Here is a 19,277-nt window from a genome sequence, read left to right on the forward strand (position 1 = left end):
TGCGAGTTTTGTAGCCTAGTTGAAGTAAAGTTTGACATTGCGTATGAAACATGAAAGTGGGATTAGTGTTAACCCTGACTTATAAACTCAATTCCGTTAATAAGTTTCCATGATTTTTGAGGAAACTTGCTGCCGATGGTACCTGGGCGTTAGTTCCATTCCTAATGGGAACTAGATGCTGGTTAAGTAGCTTTATTTGGTGTTTAGGATCTAGCTATCTTCCCGTGAAATGACCATTAGTCTTAGTCTTGGTATTTATACGATCTTCAGGCTAGTGAAATAACCCGAACCTTGGAATAATCATCCGCTCAGTACAAAGTGAGGCGATCATGTACCATGGGCAATGCAATCCTTGATTTCACAGTAGTATGGCTTATTTCGATGACGTGAATCGGAGTCGATTACCAACTTGGCATCATCCAGATGGTAGACCGGGATTTGACCGGTCTGCTGTAAGAGATATCTTCTCCTGAACAACAGACGAGGGTCTAAGGTGGCTGTGGAATATATTACCAACCCTTGTAAATACTCCCAGCAAGCCAATCGCACATACTGTAACCCATGTCGTTGCCGCGTGGATTAATTTCTGTATGCAGCCACCGTCAACAGGGGACAGGCATGTCAGCGTGATTTCAAGGTGACTTTGAGCCTCGGACAACGACGGAAACTATGCCAGCCACATCAATATAAAATGGGTTCGACCTTCTAGAAAGGTTCTGGAACTTGTCGGTTCCTTCTTAGCTTGGTGTGGCTTTGTGGGTCGTGCAGCGAGAAAGCCAACGGTTGAAGTTCTCGCGTCGGAGAATAGGGTTGGTTTCATCATATTGCCCGAGATTCAGATAATTCCTGCTCGGCAGAGAAAATATGTTGATTACCCCGAAAGTGCTCTGCTTTATCTCACTTGGTTGGATATTGTCCTGGAAAGGGTGTGAAGGATCCACGCTGTGTACATGTATTTCTGCTAGTTAACAATAATTGATCAATTTGATGGGGGCTTAGCTTTCCGTCCCTTACCTGGACAGTTTATTATTTAGTCTCATCACTCCTTTGAATCACATAGTTTGGCGCTTTTGTCTTCTTTTTGGGTTTCTTATCCAATTACCAGGGTTTCCCCTGAGAGTAAAGTTCAGAGTTCAGAGTTCAATGGAGGTAAACCATCCCAGTTTGATACTGGTATACGAATAACATACAACCAACAAGAGATTGGAATTTCCTATTGGGTGGACAGTAAAAGTGAGAGTTTACTCGGAAAACCCCCCGTATGTGTCAAATCAGCGCGAGTCGCGGTCGATCCACCATGGGCGCACTTTTCAAACAAAAGCCGCAACATTTCGGTCTGGACAGTAGTAGAGCTTTTCTCAGGCACATGGCAGCAGGATTCCAGTTTTTTGCTCTCTAATTTTCGTCTTGAATCTCTTCTAAATTTTTATAACGTTTTATTTCATTTTGCCCCTGACCTTTCTTGCCCCTCAGCATCGCGGGGATGTGACTGTAACGGGGCGAGTAGGCTGTCACACCGTTAGCAGAGAAGGCCATGTCCTACCACGTTGTTTAATGGCGCGACTGGCGATTTAGGCAAGATTCTAAAGTAATCAAAACACGCATTTGTTTTGATTCACCCTACTTGAGTCCATAGCGCGTGAACGTGCCACGGTAGATCCCAAGGCCAGTCAGGTCGATGGAGTACTTACTCCGTTATGGAGCCGGGTGCTCAGACGCTGGTAACGCAATGTGTGGTACCGCGTAAGACAAGATAACATGGCCAATGACAAGCAGGAAGGATAAAAAAAACACCAAAGATTCAAGTTGATGTCAGATTGCATTGGAGATGGAAAAGTGAGACTTTACTATGCATGCTACTAAGATACCGCAAGTATACGGAGTCTCCGTAGATGCAGTACCATTCCAACGTATTCCGTTCTTGAGACCGTAAAAATACCAATAATACCCGCAGCAGATACATAGAGACCTTAACCAGCTGGTTCTCTCTACGCAGACGCCTTATCCGTCCCGCCTCCACTCCCTGATTCTCCCACTCTCTCAGACTCACTCCGTACAAGCTTCACGCTATCCCCTTCATCTTCATGGCTTAAGGATTGTTGGTGGTTTATCGTTGCTGAGCCGGAAAGTCATCTTCTCCCCTAACCCCCGGAAAGTGGGTTGCAAAAATTACCCACCCGCCCCTCTCCCAACAGCACATCAATTTCAGCCATGAGCCCCCCGGAGCGAGAGTGAGAAGAAATACCAGAAAGTAACGGTTCCGACCGGGCACTTACTCGACTCCCTGAGACCTCCTTATGTACGAATACCGCTCAGTGGACCTAGCCGTGGACTCTGCGCTGGCTGCCAAAGCCGGGGCCTTTGCGACCGCTTTCGAGTACACCGACGAACAGGCCACCACCCCCACAGCTGCATCCCGACACCGCGGTCGGGGGACCAGCATCTCGCAGCAGTCCGACCGTTTTACTCAATCCCCCCTGAAAATGGCCACCGGATATGCGGTCAGCCCCGAGCCGCCGGCGCTGTTCGTGCGGGCTATGTACGATTATGATGCCGACGATCACACAAGTTTGAGCTTTCGCCGGGGCGACATCATCCAAGTCCTAAATCAGTTGGACACGGGATGGTGGGATGGTGTCATTGACAATGTCCGTGGTTGGTTCCCGAGTAATTACTGTACCGTCATCACAGAGGCGGACGACTTTGGTGAGCAGATGGTACATGGGCACGACGAAGAGGACATGAGCGGAGAATCTGGACCCGAAGACGATTTTGGGAATGGACACGACGAGGACGACGAGCTGGACTCGGAGGGCAATTCGCGCGACTCGCAACCCATTCTCCCCATCGAGGGTATTCCGGGGCAACAGGAGCAAGAGGAAGCTGCCTTTTGGATTCCGCAGGCCACACCTGACGGCCGCCTATTTTACTTCAACACTCTGACGGGATACTCGACCATGGAGCTGCCATTTGAAAACCCTACCGCTGCGAACGAGAATGGCCCTCGAGACCGAACCAACTTTTTCGTCCCTGACCAGACGCGCCCGCCTCCTGAGTTGATGGCGCGGGGATTCGAGAGGGACGAGGATGAGTACGATGGATCCGCATCTGAGGCCGAAGGAGAGTCGTTGATGCTGAATTCGCGTGACTCTATATCTCGTCGTCGTGAGTCTTTGGTGGACGGGGTGTCACCTGCCACCTCTATGGATTCATTATACCCCCCGGGGCCGAAGGATTTCAGACCACAGATGAAAAAGAGCCCTCAGCCATCATTCAGCAGTGCCTCTGTCACAAGTGCCGGCACCTCGGTCGCCGAAATCATCTCCCGACCTTCCATATCTTCAAACACACCCTTGCAGTTTGTAGATGATGGCTTCATCCCGCCCGTGGCCTGGCCCACGCTGGTGGATAACATGCGATCTGCCGTGGAGGCTTATCGTCAGACCCTCCTCTCTGGGGAACGATCGGAGTATGTAAGAAAGGCTGAGGATATTTCCGATCACCTTCGCATGCTTTTGGCCGCTGGGTCGGACACCACCGACAACCATTCCGGCAATCCGTCTATCATCTCTACCAACAAGGCGCTCTACCCTTACTTCCGAGACATGATGTCCAAATTCTCGAAGTTGGTTCTCTCATCACATATCGCCGCCGCCGACTGGCCTGGCTCTGATTCAGTCAACAAATGCCTTCAAGAGGCTGACGGAGTCATGCAAGGAGTGTACGGCTATGTTGATGTTGCCCGTCAGCAGAGCGGGGACATCATTCACAGAATCGTTCCTGGCTTTGTTGGTGGTAGCTCTTGCGGTGGCAGCTGGCAAAACAACGGGGTTTCTTTGAATGCAGGCCCCACCTCTTTCCTTGTTCCCGAAGCTGGGGATTCTCGAACCGAGCCTTCGGTTCCTCTAGATACTGCTCTTTTAGATCACCTTGATATCCTAAGGAGGTCATTTGTGGGTTGTATTCGCCGCTTAGAGGAGCGATTGATATTCAACCAACATATCGTCACAGCAAAAGAGCACGCAGAGATCGCGGATGCTGCCGCGGCGGCTGCAATCAAGGTTATGGAGCAATTTCGTCCCTGGATCTCAGCGGTCGAGTCGATCAACCTTCTACCTTTGGGAACCAGTTTTCAGAACCCTCAACTTGTGGACTTCAGCTTGCAGAAGCAACGGGTTTATGATGGCATTGGTGATTTTATCTTGAGTTGTCAAGCGATCTCTGCTCCCCTGCCTGATGAGTGGGCCGAGCTTCGAGGCGATTCTCTCGACGACCGAATCACTGCCGTGCGGATGGTGGCCAAACAGGTGGAAAACTGTGTCTCCCAGATTGGGTTTTCGTTATCTCTGCTTCTTGAACAACTTCCTGATGATCAATCATCCGTGACTCGCGTTGATACTCGTGAAACTCGTCTGGATGAGGAAGATGAGTCGCTCAACAAGACCACACACAGTCGCAGTGATTCCAAAGCCAATATCTCTTCTGAGTCAATTGGCATTCCATCGTCCTACACTCCGGGTAAGGAACCTGGAAAGGTGCGCCGCAACATGGACAAGGCTCAAAGATTCTTTGGACAAGCGCCACCTACCACTGTCACTCGTGAACCGGTTCAGCAGGAGCCCGTAAGAGAACCTGAAGAGACACCGTGGTTCCTGAAGATGGATCATGAGGGCGAAGTGTTCTACGATACCAAGACAGATTCTCCTATCTTGAAATGCGGAACATTGTCCGGGTTGGTTGAGAACCTCACGCGTCATGACAAGCTTGATGCATCCTTTAACAATACTTTCCTCCTTACCTACCGCTCCTTTACCACCGCTTCTGAACTCTTTGAGTTGATAGTGCAGCGCTTTAACATTCAGCCTCCATTCGGCTTGAATGCTGACGACATGCAAATGTGGGTCGATCGCAAACAGAAACCGATCAGATTCCGGGTGGTCAATATCCTCAAGAGTTGGTTTGATCACTTTTGGATGGAGCCCAACGATGAAGTGAACATGGATCTCTTACGACGCGTCCATGCCTTTACCAAGGATTCAATTGCTACAACGAAGACTCCTGGATGCCCTACCCTTCTTGCTGTGATTGAACAGCGACTTCGCGGTCAGGACACAACCGTGAAGCGCCTTGTTCCAACCCAGAACACTGCCGCCCCACCATCCATCATTCCCAAGAACATGAAGAAGCTGAAGTTCCTTGATATCGACCCTACCGAGTTCGCTCGCCAGTTAACGATCATCGAGTCTCGCCTTTATTCCAAAATTCGGCCTACAGAGTGCTTAAACAAGACTTGGCAGAAAAAGGTCGGCCCGGATGAGCCTGAGCCAGCTTCTAATGTCAAGGCTTTGATTCTTCACTCGAATCAGCTGACCAATTGGGTTGCTGAAATGATTTTGACTCAAGGCGATGTCAAGAAGCGCGTGGTGGTCATCAAACACTTTGTCAATGTTGCTGACAAATGCCGCGCCCTCAATAACTATTCTACCCTCACATCTATTATCTCTGCCCTTGGAACTGCCCCAATTCATCGGCTGGGCCGTACATGGGGTCAAGTCAGTGGCCGCACTTCTGCGATTTTGGAGCAGATGCGCCGACTGATGGCCAGCACGAAGAACTTTGGCGAGTACCGTGAGACATTGCATCTTGCGAACCCTCCCTGTATTCCTTTCTTCGGTATGATATACAACGCATTATCTGGTGTCTTCCGCCTACTCTCAGGCTCCGCAGCTAACCTATATCAGGTGTATACCTCACGGATTTGACATTCATCGAAGATGGTATTCCATCTCTTACGCCATCAGAACTGATCAACTTCAACAAACGGGCCAAGACCGCGGAAGTTATTCGGGACATTCAGCAGTACCAGAATGTGCCTTATCTCCTTTCACCAGTCCCCGAACTCCAGGATTATATTCTCAGTAACCTACAAGCCGCTGGCGACGTTCACGACATGTACGAGCGGAGTCTTGAGATCGAACCTCGGGAGCGTGAAGACGAGAAGATTGCAAGGTATGCTGACTCTTCAAGCAATAAGCCCAACACCGTGATTTTCTCAAGTACTGTCGCATTTTTGCGATAGTCATGTCCCAATCTATTTTTTGCTCTATTTCCCCTTTCCTTGTGGGATGTGGCGTGCACTTTTCGGCGATACCCAAATTTGATCTCAACTTTCCGGTTCTCTTTTCCGGTGACGATCGAGTGGCTTTTGAAACCTGTTTTGAGCGTTTAAACTAACCGCTTTTGACATAATCGTAGATTGCTTTCTGAGTCGGGTTTCCTGTAGTTGTGGCGGTGATCCCTGTCAAGCTACACCTGCAGGTGGCCGTGGCCAATCGAGAGCCACTCTCTCTTTTTCGCCACCTCAACAGCGCTCCAATCAAATCAGCCCGATACCTGATCGTCGTCAACTGCAGGCAGGTTTCACCACTAAGTGATGAACTAGCAGGGGCTAGCCTGTGGCCTTTCAGACATGTCCAGATCATGCGACATGGCCTAGCCGCTGCAGCCCCTGCATAAGTCCGGTCCACCGACACCAGGACGAATCGATTTCGATGAATTTTCCCCGCGACTCTGTGAGTATACCATACCGCCTTGGCAGACGGTCAATGACCTATCGCTGCAAATATCACTCGCATGCATCTTGCCGCTGCATGATCTATGTGTCTTCGACTTTCCGTTCCATATACCTTTTTGTTTGGCATAGAATTACCTGGGATTTGACCAGCTGTTTCTTCGTGCGTCTTGAAATAATCAAGAGGATTGTTTGTCCCTTGTACTCGATTTTCGCCCATACTGGCCATTTGGTGTGTATATTCTGGCCTGCTTGTTAACACTGATATTCCCTTTTCGTTGTCGGGACTGAGGTGGGATGATGTGAAACCTTTTTGAAGGATAATGCCTTGACGCTGTCTTCTATAATGAAATGTCACGACCCTTTGACTCAAATTTTTGTCAATTGAGCTTTTGACAAGCCCATCTCTTATGAGCAGGAGCCCTTGGTTCTTGCTCAGTTCTTTGTATCTATTTGCCGAAAAAGTATTTCACCCCATGCTACTTGGATTCCTATACTTGTTGTGGCCCCTGAATGATCGGTTCTGGGATTGAAGTGGACTGCCGCTTGAGTTGGGTGGGTACCTATAGAGTACTGAGGTATGTATCTAGAGTACCTACATGGAGTGCCTACCGAGGATAGCTACCCAAGGCTGGAGTACTCTAGCACATTTTTAGCTAAATTATACAGAATCAGTATCCTTGACTCTTGTTAATAGATATGTGCGCTTGATTATTGTGGCTGCTATTTCGGAGCGGCGTAGCATAGTTACAAGGTATAGCTGACTTGAGCAGTCGGGGATTTTTTCCGCGGCTGTGATGATAGGCCATCTGCATATCAACCCCAGCAAGGTACAGATACTTGGAACAGGGTATTACAGGGCTCTACCATGGAGCTGGTAGTTGATTTCCCAGCTGCGGCTAGATGCTCTATGGATATGATTCATCACTTTGCTTAAAAAGACTCCTAAAGATATGAGAAACCGAGAACCCAGCGCCAAAGACACCAGTTCGAATCTGTAGCTGAATGCAAAGAAAGAAAGCGTAACAGTCGTAGATAGCTATGGCATGGGGGAGGTCGTGAGAGGTGGCTAGGCTGCTGGCTTTGGCTTTCCGATATCTCGGAAGAGTTTCAGCTTAACCTCAGATGCCATCAGACCATTAACCTCTTCCGCGACAATCCGTTCGCTGGCTCGGACAACTTTGTCAAGCTGGTCGTCCTTGGCCGCAGTTGAACCGGGACGCGAATTGGTATTCTCGATTTTCCTCGAAGCCATGCGAATTTTATCACTGAGATCCACAATCTGCTTGCTACCATAGTCCCGAGAAGCAAACAACGGACTCTGACTGAGTGTCGAGACCCAATACTTGCTCCAGAGCAATGACAAAATTTCAGTATCAAGTGTGCTCTTGAAATATGTCGTTTCAAGCGAATAGTATCGATTCGCATGAGTTCCAAAATCCTCCGCCTTGCCCACCGGAATAGTCTGAAACTCATCATCTTCATGAGCCTCCTTAGCAGGCGTAAATTCCAGAGGAAATGTCCGGAAAGACCCAATCTCCACCTTCCCCGCCGAGATCGTACGGTCGGGATCGATAACAACAGCCACAAATGGCCCGGACATTTGCTGTGTCTGCTGCGTCGCCACATCAATACCCGATAGCCAGCACCCATACCCCGGGTGACTGTGATACCAGCCAACGGCATTATCCATCACCCCCGCATCTCGGCTTGATTGTAGATAAGAGACCATGTATTCGTTCGCTTCGTCCTGCGCGTTCACACGGGTCTCTGTGCCTTCTACGGGGAGTCGGAATGCATCTGTTACCACGAAGGTTTCTGGGAGGATATAGCCTTGCATTAGACCCATCACTTCGAGGTTCCCACCGGAGCGTGCGTGCATGGTCATTTTCAATAGTGCGGCGGCGCTGATTCGGACGTATTTGAAATAATATGGATCTTTGGCCCAGGGCCGTGCTTCATTAAGGTCACGCTGTGTCTTTTGGTCATAATTGTACAACGCATCGCGTTCGGGGTCGAAGACGGTGATCGCATTCTCGAGCTCTAAAGTTGGTCTTGATGTTAGCTTGGGGTGCTTGTGAACGTCTTGCATAAGGACTGAAGGGTACAAACCCCAGGACTTCTGCGCAGCAGCCTGCATTTTCGCTGACTATTTATGCCTGCCGATAATTGGAGCGGCTTGGAGTAGTACGGTGAGGGGGAAAACAATAATAAAGAACGATAAGGTCTATCAAGCAGCTTGGTTGATGTAGTGATGAGCGTGGAGAAATGCGGTATAGAGAGGCAGAATGGAGGGGCGGTGTTGGGTATGATTATCTAATGGTCTCACACCAGCTGAAAGCCATCGGATGACTCAGCCGTTGCCCCGGACAACGATCGGCGCCAAAACAACGGGGCTTTCCTTGATGAACCTGTTATCATACAGCCCTTCAGCTGATTCTCCATTCCCCTCATAAACACACCCACTTCTTCATGTCTCGCATCTGACGCATCTCTAAACCCACCTTCGTTTTTTCAAGTTCGGTTCCGTGTGTCGGGACACGTTGGGTTGTCACAGTCGAGCTGTCATTTGAAGTGAACCACACTCCTTGATTCTACTTACCCTTGCTACCAGGGCCCGAGAAATGGCTGTCGACACAAGCTACTTGACCACTCAGGTCAATAATATCGTGGAGCAACTCCACGGGATCTTCGATGACATCGGTGTCCCCGCTCATGAGCGCGAGACTCGTGAGGCAGATGTAAGTCCTTTGCGAACCGCAATTGACTATTGACGATCTAATCCCTGTTACAGCTATTCAATGCTCTGTCAGAGAGCTTGAACAATCACCTCAAGCTTGTTGATGAGTGAGTCGCATCGCAAATACTATCGCATGGTAGCCGCCACTGACACAGGTTGCAGGGAAAAGGAGCAAATGACACAAGAGGCCGAACGTCTGATCACAACCATTCAACAAATAGAGGTGTCTCTCGGCGACGAGAAAGCCAACGGACAGTATGAGCTGAATCGCGATGATGTTCGTATCACCTACCCGCTCAACCGGTGTATCGCATTCCTGCGTGAGAAGTGCGATGGAATGACCAAATTGCACCGTGAACGTTTTGAGCAGGTCAAGAGTAAGTCAAGATGAGCTGCGATGCTAGATCTTACGCTGATTCCTGATAGAACTTGTTGATGCGCTGGAGTCCTACTCATCCCACCTCGAGCCCTCATTCCTTATCATTGAACTGCCTCCAACCGCGCCAGGCTCAACTATTCCCCCGAGCTTCGACCTTTCACCCGATTATGTTACATCATTGGACTCGGAATTCAGCCGCGTTTATGAAGAATACCACCGTCGTATATCTTTCGTTCAGACGACTTCCGAAGAGATCATCAAGATGTGGGCCGAGCTTGGAACCCCCCAGGTCCAGACCGATTCCAACATTGTCAAGTACTACCGAGACTCTCCCGAGCAACTTGGGCTGCACGAAAGTGACCTGGCCAATCTGAAGGCTAGGCGTGATAAGTTGATGGACGAGAAGAAAAGCCGTGAGCGCAAGATTAAGGAGCTCAGAACCGCAGTGGAAGACCTGTGGGAGCGCTTTGGCGTTGAGGAGTCGGACCGCAAAGCATTCTTGTCAGCCAATCGTGGTTGCGGCATGCGGACTATTAACGAATACGAAGAGGAGTTGAATCGTCTCAATGAATTAAAGAGACAAAATATGCATTTGTTTGTCGAGGATGCGCGCGTGCGTTTGCAGGACTTGTGGGATAGTCTCTTCTTTAGTGAAGAGGAGATGCTCGATTTCACTCCTGCTTTCTCTGATGTTTTCAGTGACGCTCTTTTGGAGGCCCACGAGGGCGAGATTCAGCGCCTAGAAGCCCTTAAAGAACAACGCGCACCTGTTTTGGAAATGATTGAAAAGCACCGCGGCCTGCTGGCAGACCGTGAAGCCTTGTCTTCATCCAGCCAGGATGCGTCCCGTCTGATGGCGCGTGGAACCACAGGCCAGAAGCGCGATCCCGGCAAGCTACTGAGAGAGGAGAAGATGCGAAAGCGTATTTCAAAGGAGTTGCCCAAACTTGAGGCAGACCTTCGGAAAGAGCTTGAGCACTGGGAGGACGAGTTTGGCCGGCCTTTCCTGGTACACGGTGAACGTTATCTTGATAACTTGACTCCTGCCACAAAACCCCCGCCTCGCTCTAAGACACCCTCCGGTCCTCCTTCTACCATCAAGTCTAGTGCTGTCCGCCAGCCGCCGCCATCGCGACCTGGAAGCTCTATGCGTGGACCCCCTCCTCCTCGCTCTGCTACCAAGACTCCAAACGGAAGCCGTCCTATCAAGCACAACACAATCGGATATGCTGGATCCAGATCAGGGGCCATCTCCCCCTCCAAACTTCCTGCGCGGGCTCCCTTGAGCAATATGCCCCATGGAAACAACTCCCCCGAACGTCGCACTGGCCCCGGGACCTACTCATCTAGCACTCTCAACAGCAAGATGCTTCCACCTCGTAATGCGCCGCCCCGAATGCGTGCCTTGACTGTCGAGTCCAAGGATCGCAATAGTCATATCATGGAGCCCCCGCGCTGCAACAGTGCCATGTCCAGTGCCTTTGTTCGACCAGTCAGTCCAGAGGATGTATACGATGACCGCCAGCGTTCTTTTATGAGCTCATCTGTTATGTCCAACTCGCATCGATCAACCGGATTTTCACACTCTTCACATTCCTCCCTGTCATCTCTGTCTCTAAGCTCTTCTCAACAAGGATACCCGCGCTTGAACCCTTATTTGTCACAGGCACCGCCTCCTCCGGCTCTTCGTCAAACTTCCAATTCATCGACCGTCAATACTGCCACCTCCGGCTCTGAGAACTGGGAAACCTTTGAGGATGGATCCGAGTCCGACGATGGATCGAGTGACCTTTACTACTCCAGGCTGCGTGCTGCACCTGGCAAGCGCTTTGCCCCAGACGATGCCGTGGACCTGATGGGGAAGAAGAGCAAGGGTATCAGAAGCGTGAGCCCAGATGGGCCCCACCCAGGCCAGGTCCTTCGTGTCGCTGGTAGTGACAGCGAGTGGACCGAAGACTTTGAGACCTACTAATTCCGTCAAGAGTTGCTTTCTATTGCATTGCGCGCTTCTATTTGACAGCAATTTTCCTGGCGCATAGCACATGTTGTGGTTGCGCAATCGCTTTGTTCGGCCCATGGCTCACGATCCACGGACGTTGACGATCCCTTATGAATGAGCTTTCTCAGATTCCCTACACGCAGTGATCACCAGCCTCACTTCGTTTCATTTTCTTTCGTGTTCAAAATTCCGACATGGCTCATGTCAATACTGTTCATGCTCTGCCTTTCTTCTGTTGATTCTTCTCAAACTCGTCGCTGCTTTTTGTGGTCCTTGAGGGTTGGCATTTGTCTTTTCTTCTGTTCATTGTCTTCGAGATATGACTTCTCTCTTCAACTCGACGGGTTTTAATGCTGTTCTCTCCTTTCTCTGGTGACATGGCGTTGTACTTTATTTTCTCTGTCTTATGGTTCTGGCTTGGTGCTCAGGTTTACTTATTCCCTCCTGGCCCCCGTGCGATTCAGGATTTTTATTGATGCTGTCCTTTCCAACTTTTCTATGTTGGACTCTAGCGCAGTACAGCTTCTGTATCTTGTTCATAATACTACTTTTTGATTCAATTAACTTTTCTTCGACCTTTTACCTTCCAGTATAATACACGAGCCACAACTGTAGTTTGCTCCAAGTACACCAGCCCCTATGTATCTACCTCGGGGGGTTTGTACTCCATTCAGCTACTCTAAGTGTCTACTTCAGTGTGTACTAGTACCTACAGTCAGACCGCAAAGGTATGGACATACCACGGTGGATTGTCTATGTCCAAACTTTCGCGTTCCCACTATACCTACCGGCACGAACCACCCTTCAAAACTGTCCAGTCAGAGGCCACAGAAAAAAACGAGCAGTGAGGGCTTAATAGAAATTCCTCTCCCTAGACAGGAATAGATCTTTGAGTCATGATCAGAAAGAAATCGCTCGAATTTCAAGAGTTGCCACGGTATCCACCTCCTTTGGTCCACATATTGCCACTCGGCCCGAGGTCACGCATCAACTACTATTAGTTGCACGATGCTGTCCAGGTCCAGATCCAGCAAGATTGGTCATTGTGGCTAATTTTTCACGGCTGAATTTTCCGCCTCGTAGCTAAATCCAGTTTTGCGATGTCATTTCTTTCTGAGGAAATAATGAAATCCTAAATCCCCGAGAAGAGATTACTTTTTCACTTGTGAAAATAATTCAATCACTCAATAACTCAATAAATCAATAACCCAATAACTCAATAACTTAATAAGTCAATTGCCGTCTCAAGAGAAACTAATAAAAAGTGCCGGTAAAGGACCTTCCGGCCACACCTGCATGGATTTACACTAAATTTTCAAAATGCGGGGGATTTTCCCGCAAGGAGAATCCTTCATCATCACGGGGCAGTTATTTTCCGCAAATTTCTCAAAATAGCAATTGATTGAGTAATTGTTCCCACACGTGAGTCACTTGACTGGTTTGCGTGATAAATTACATAAAAAAACTCGGTTCGCGTCGGGCTTGTACTTACCCGATCCAGTCATGACTTCCATTTACAGACCAGAACCGAAGTCTAGAATTTCATATTTTCCAAAAATTTCTACATTTTACGTGATTTTACGTGATCTCTTCGAATCTTCCATGGGGATGCTCCATAATTGCGCCTTGTGGTGGAACCGAATAGCGTCATTATGATCTTCCTCCCCCGCAAAATCTCTATAAATTGAGGTGTCCCCCGGACTACAATGCCGTATATCATTCAGCCTATCTATTGAGTCACATTCTATACTCATTCAGACTGTTTTGTTCAATTTCTTCTTTTAGAACTTCAAATCACCTGACTTCGACTTTATCAACTACAAATTGTAAGTGTTAAAACGTTGTTCCCATACCTTGGTCGCAGTGACTCATTCGTTTTTTTTAGTCAAACTTCTATCATCATGACACAAATCTGGAAGTGCGATGAGTGCGGACTCCCCGGTGTCCGCCTCGCAAGCAATGATGCCAACGGCGCAGCCTACTACAAGTGCATTCCATGCAACCGCTCCTTGGGCTCCTGCCCTTGCACCACACCAGGATCCAGAACTACTTCAACATGCCCATGTGGCGAACGAAGCGACTCCCGATCACCAGGTCTCGATGTGCCTCGTGGCATGTCCGTGTACTCCACAGAGGCGGACTCAGGGTTCGATGAGGACTGGGAGGCAAATTGCAAGCCTGGCTTCATGGTATCAAGATTCAAGGCTGCGGGCCATGAGTTACTTTGGGGTTGAGAGTGATACGTTTTGATTTTGATTTTGATTTTGATTTCATGTTTGAATAGCGAGTCTTGAATGACACAGACCATACTTGATTCTTGCCTCTGGAGGCGACACTACAAGTTTTCGGATAAAAAGTTACTACATCAATAATATCATGGTCTTATGACCGCCACTTCATCGGACCTGCTCAACCACTGTTCTAATCTCGCGTAGTAATCAAGTTTCAGGTGCGAACCGTACAATTGGATCTGAGGAATCTTGCCACTCGGCTCGGTTTTTTTCATACACCTCAACTACATCTTCATTCCATATCCATTCTAGTCGGTGCTCGAGCTATTCCTTGACAACTGGTAGAGAAACTTAATAGGATAAGCCTACTATCTCATCGGTCGTCATTTAAAATAGTTCGTCAGCTTGTTGAGATGTGGGCTGTACTCTTGCTGACCGTGGAAAGTGAATTGAATGATACTGTCGCAGAAAATCTGTAGACTTCGTGGCTGAGTTGTTTCCAGCCCTCGTAAATACAATTGCAGCGTTCGACCGAGAATATACCCATCTTCGAGCGCTTGACCTGCTCTGGCGCCTATTCACTTTAGCCAAATGAAGTATAGAAAGCAAAGATCACATAGCCCATACCTTGATGCGGACAAATCGCATGAGCCGTGTCTCCCAGCAACGTAACCTTCCCACGTGTGAATATCCATTACGGTGTTGGATGTCATTCAGAAAGCACCCACTTCAATAGCTGAGCATGCATGTCCTGAATTACACGCGGAAATTCTTGTGCAAAGTCTTTGAACTCTTCTTGCATCGTGTTCTCATTATGTGGTACCGTCCGGCTGTTTTCTACTTGTCCAACCTTTCCCCATGGCGTTGAAATGAAGACAAAAACGTTGAAGATCTTGTTGTCACTAATTGGAAATGTGAGAAAAGCTTATTACGCGCCATGAATACTGCGGCAAACGTGGGGATGATCCATTCGTCGCAAGTATTCGCCAAATTAAAGAGACGGCAATAGATGACCCTGTCATCGTATTGGGGAGCGTCTTGCTATCAAGAGTCAGTAAAAGAACTGGAATGTGTGAATCAGATCAAAACTTGTAATATACATATCACAATTTGAGGCCGAACGGCAGAGATAAATCGATCAGCTCCGATAGCCAGATGCACATTTGTGCTGACGTTGACGTTTCATCTGCGAAGATTATTACTACCATGCTGCCTTGGTCCTACACATATTATGCAAAAAGCAAGTACTTACCTCAATCCCAATACAACTTTTATTCGTATGCAAAGTAGTAGCTCTAAGTTCCTGAACAGCCCTGACAAGAACCTCCAAGAACTCCTCCCGGTGCATCGACAGCCGTCTTGTCCCCCCTCTCTGGGGTCATAACCGTGCAGATCTCAGCATTAGTATCATATCGACGAAACGCAAGCCACTGCACGATCGCCAGCAATCTTCAGATTTCATCCAACAGTCCCTGCTTCTTGATCAATGTAGCTGCATTCGGTCCAATTCCCATGCCGGCTCCATCTCATCGCATCCACGTGCTTGTTCGTGGGTGTCAATTCTGGATATGCTTAGAACTGCAGTTGCTGGTGGATGGGTAGAGCGGCGAAGAGGCCTTCTATGCTGCCTCCGATTATCGCGATACGGAACATGATGGTTCAGACTGCAAATGTGGATTTTGTGGCAGGAATCCGGACTTGAGAAATAGGAGCTGAGAATGAATTCAGCACGATATTTGTATAGGGATAATGTCCCATTTTCAAACGTTTCTAGATTCACTATCAGATGACATATGTGATGCGTTCGATATCCACATGATCAAGGCTTTACAAGAATTTAGTAAAAGCTATTTGTGGTTAATTTATCATGCGGAGATTATGGGCTGAATCGAGAGCAATTGCTCCATGTACCTCCAAAATTACTCTTGTGCACCCTAACCCATATGCAGGGTTATACCCACGCCTCCGAAATCAGTGGCACCCTACAACATTAACCTTTCAATTGCTTGGTTTCGCTACACATTTATACGTCAACGGGTAGGTTCGATTTACGTTTATAGTTTACGGTAGCTAAAGGGGGTAGATATAGGAGTCGGTGCTGGAGTAGATACACTTGACGCTCCAGATTACTTTCAAAGGATAGGTATACTGGAGGCTGCCTGGGTAGGCTATAAGAAACATGATTTGGTCGGGTACAAGGTTGACTGCAAGTTATAGGTACAAGTATTCCTAATCGGGTTAAACAGGGTGTACAAGAGTAATTCAAGGGTACGTGGAACAATTTCTGATTCCAAGTGTACAGATATCGCACAACATGGAATCTCGTTATACTTCATGTGGGGCTTTGAGACTCTGGGGTTTAGACTGGGGCATAGTTGCCATTACGTACATGTGGATTTATCCACAATGGATGCGTGCACTGATTTGATCTGATATCTTGATATGATAGATGAGAAAAATGAAGAGCAAAATTTTTTTAATGAGGATTTCGGACTGGAATAATGTTCATAGTCCAATCATTAAAGGGAAACCACAAGTGATATCAAAAGTGAAGCAAGAAGATGGAGAAATTAATCCCCACAATCTAATGGTGGATCACCGATATCGCTTGATGCTTTGAAATCACGAGATCCGGTTGGCTGGGGATCTAAGGTCACATGACTCGATTGTCCGGTCCTCTTGGCAATGTCTTGCGGCGAAATTTCCCTGACTCACCAATCACTCAATTGTATAGTTGATCAGCATGGTTAGGCATCTGTGTGCGCTGATGCGCCGGCCAGTGAGTAAAATTACCTGTTACAACTCCTCGCTTTGATCTGACGTTCCTAGGTTTGGCGTCGGCCTCTTTTGACCCCATCGGTTGCCCTCCCGGGTAGACGAGTTCAGCCTCAATTGCGATCGATTGCGACTCCCCTTGCCCCTCGTTCGCTGAGCACAACCGCTATCGCCCAGGCCGAAGCCTTGAATGCGAAGCAAGTTCTTCCCTCGATCAATTTGTCGGAGATTCCGACTGAGAAGCGGACACCGCAGACCTTGACCGAGAAGATCGTTCAACGCTATGCAGTCGGCCTCCCCGAGGGAAAGTTTGTGCGCAGCGGCGATTATATCAGTCTTGCACCCCAGCACTGCATGACCCATGACAACTCGTGGCCCGTCGCTACCAAGTTCATGTCCATGGGAGCCTCTGAAGTCCACAACCGCAAGCAGATCGTCATGACCCTTGATCACGACGTCCAAAACACCAGCGAGTCGAACCTCAAGAAATACCAGCAAATCGAGGCATTTGCTGCAAAGCACGGTATCGACTTCTACCCCGCCGGACGTGGTATTGGACACCAGATTATGGTGGAAGAGGGTTACGCGTGGCCGGGAACTATGGCTGTCGCCTCTGATAGCCACAGCAATCACTACGGTGGTGTTGGCTGCCTTGGTACCGCTGTTGTACGAACTGATGCTGCTAGTATCTGGGCCACCTCGCGGACATGGTGGCAGATTCCCCCTGTGGCGAAGGTCAACCTCACGGGAACCCTTCCAGTAGGCGTGACTGGTAAGGATGTGATTGTCGCCTTGTGCGGTCTGTTCAACAGCGACGTCCTCAACCATGCCATTGAGTTCAGCGGTTCCGAAGAAACCATGGCTAGCCTTCGTGTAGACACCAGAATGACCATTGCCAACATGACCACTGAGTGGGGTGCTCTTACGGGTCTATTCCCTATTGACCGGACCCTCGAGCGCTGGCTCCGATACAAGGCTACTGAGGCAGCCCTATCGGATGACCGGACCACTCGCGAGCGCATTACTCACGAGAGAGTCGATGAGCTGTTCGCCAACCCCCTCAAAGCTGATCCTGATGCTCAATACGCCAAGCAGCTCTACCTCAACCTCTCTACCCTCTCACCCTACGTCTCAGGACCCAACTCAGTCAAGGTCGCCACCCCTCTGAACGAGCTCGCCCCGCAGAAGATCAAGGTCAACCGCGCGTACATTGTCTCTTGCACCAACTCACGTGCTTCCGACATCGCGGCCGCCGCTAAGGTCTTCAAGGACGCTGCTAAGGCTAACAATGATGTGGTCCCCAAGATTGCTGATGGTGTTCAGCTGTACATTGCGGCAGCTTCCATCCCTGAGCAGGAGCTCGCCGAGGCCGCTGGTGACTGGCAGGTTCTGCTCGAGGCTGGTGCGCAGCCACTGCCTTCTGGTTGCGGACCTTGCATTGGTCTCGGAACGGGTCTTTTGGAGCCCGGCGAGGTTGGCATCAGTGCCAGCAACCGTAACTTCAAGGGACGTATGGGCTCGCGAGATGCCAAGGCATACCTGGCCAGCCCTGAAGTCGTGGCTGCCAGTGCCCTCAGCGGTGTCATCTCCGGCCCAGGTGCCTACCAGGTGCCCGAGGGCTGGTCCGGCGTGGAGCACGGATTCGGCACTGGTGCGGAACCCTCCACCCTGAGCGCCCTGGACAACATGATCCAGCAGATGGAATCCCTGATCGACCGCGTCGAGTCAACAGCTGGAGGTGAAGAGAAGGCCGCCACCGAGATCCTGCCCGGCTTCCCCGAGAAGATCTCCGGTGAAATCGTCTTCTGCGACATGGACAACCTTGACACCGATAATATTTACCCCGGAAAATTAACATACCAAGACAACGTCTCCAAGGAGGACATGGCTCTCGCCTGTATGATGAACTACGACCCCGACTTCAAAGAGATCGCCAAGCCCAACGACATTCTAGTCTCCGGCTTCAACTTCGGCTGTGGTTCCTCCCGCGAGCAGGCCGCCACCGCCATCCTGGCGAAGCAGATCCCTCTCGTCGTGGCCGGTAGCTTCGGCAACATCTTCTCCCGAAACAGCATCAACAACGCGCTTATGGGCCTGGAAGTCCCCCGCCTTGTCGAGCGTCTGCGTGCCACTTTTGCCGGTGCCGAGCGCCAGTCCACACGCCGGACCGGCTGGACTTTGACCTGGGACGTGAAGCGTAGCTCCGTTGAGGTGCGCGAGGGAGAGAATGGAGAGACCTGGACCGAGCAGGTCGGCGAGCTGCCCGCTAACGTGCAGGCCATTATTGCGGCAGGTGGTCTCGAGGCTTGGGTCAAGGAGGAGGTTAAGAAAGCGGCTGCTCAGTCGTCTTAATTGTATTTAGAGAGAATTCGACATGAATAGACGTCCTCACTTTGTAACATAGTGAAAAAGGTAGAAGAGGATTGGGTATCGATACAGAAAAGGAGTGAAGCCCTGGAGGGGTTAACATGTACAAATTGAAGATTTAGGGTCAAGACCACTTGTGCACCTTGTTTTGTTACTTGTGTAGAGAGTCCAGTGTATTGCAGCGCCTTTATATGAAGGGAGACGCTATGTACATG

General features: G+C 49.3%; 5 protein-coding genes across 5 annotated transcripts; 4 read left to right on the forward strand and 1 right to left on the reverse strand.

Annotated features, from left to right (window-relative positions):
• Positions 1 to 2,297: 2,297 nt before the first annotated feature.
• N7520_007792 (putative cell division control protein Cdc25) lies at positions 2,298 to 6,079 on the forward strand (the record flags this gene model as incomplete). The annotated part of the gene is made up of 2 exons (XM_057141726.1): positions 2,298 to 5,673; positions 5,742 to 6,079. 2 exons carry the CDS (start codon positions 2,298 to 2,300, stop codon positions 6,077 to 6,079), a joined length of 3,714 nt encoding a protein of 1,237 aa, XP_056995732.1.
• A 1,561-nt stretch (positions 6,080 to 7,640) lies between these two features.
• Positions 7,641 to 8,711, reverse strand: N7520_007793 (Mov34/MPN/PAD-1 family protein; the record flags this gene model as incomplete). Its single annotated transcript, XM_057141727.1, has 1 exon — positions 7,641 to 8,711. One exon carries the CDS (start codon positions 8,709 to 8,711, stop codon positions 7,641 to 7,643), a length of 1,071 nt encoding a protein of 356 aa, XP_056995733.1.
• A 484-nt stretch (positions 8,712 to 9,195) lies between these two features.
• N7520_007794 (putative microtubule associated protein (Ase1)) lies at positions 9,196 to 11,662 on the forward strand (the record flags this gene model as incomplete). The annotated part of the gene is made up of 4 exons (XM_057141728.1): positions 9,196 to 9,312; positions 9,366 to 9,418; positions 9,474 to 9,688; positions 9,738 to 11,662. The coding sequence occupies 4 exons, from the start codon at positions 9,196 to 9,198 to the stop codon at positions 11,660 to 11,662; spliced, it is 2,310 nt and encodes a 769-aa protein (XP_056995734.1).
• A 1,928-nt stretch (positions 11,663 to 13,590) lies between these two features.
• Positions 13,591 to 13,923, forward strand: N7520_007795 (uncharacterized protein; the record flags this gene model as incomplete). Its single annotated transcript, XM_057141729.1, has 1 exon — positions 13,591 to 13,923. One exon carries the CDS (start codon positions 13,591 to 13,593, stop codon positions 13,921 to 13,923), a length of 333 nt encoding a protein of 110 aa, XP_056995735.1.
• Positions 13,924 to 16,663: 2,740 nt separating this feature from the next.
• Positions 16,664 to 19,047, forward strand: lysF (homoaconitase LysF; the record flags this gene model as incomplete). Its single annotated transcript, XM_057141730.1, has 2 exons — positions 16,664 to 16,699; positions 16,750 to 19,047. The coding sequence occupies 2 exons, from the start codon at positions 16,664 to 16,666 to the stop codon at positions 19,045 to 19,047; spliced, it is 2,334 nt and encodes a 777-aa protein (XP_056995736.1).
• Positions 19,048 to 19,277: the final 230 nt, after the last annotated feature.

Source organism: Penicillium odoratum, assembly GCF_028828045.1.
Source record: "Penicillium odoratum strain IBT 22623 chromosome Unknown utg000005l_segment0_segment0, whole genome shotgun sequence".
Classification (NCBI taxonomy): domain Eukaryota; kingdom Fungi; phylum Ascomycota; class Eurotiomycetes; order Eurotiales; family Aspergillaceae; genus Penicillium; species Penicillium odoratum.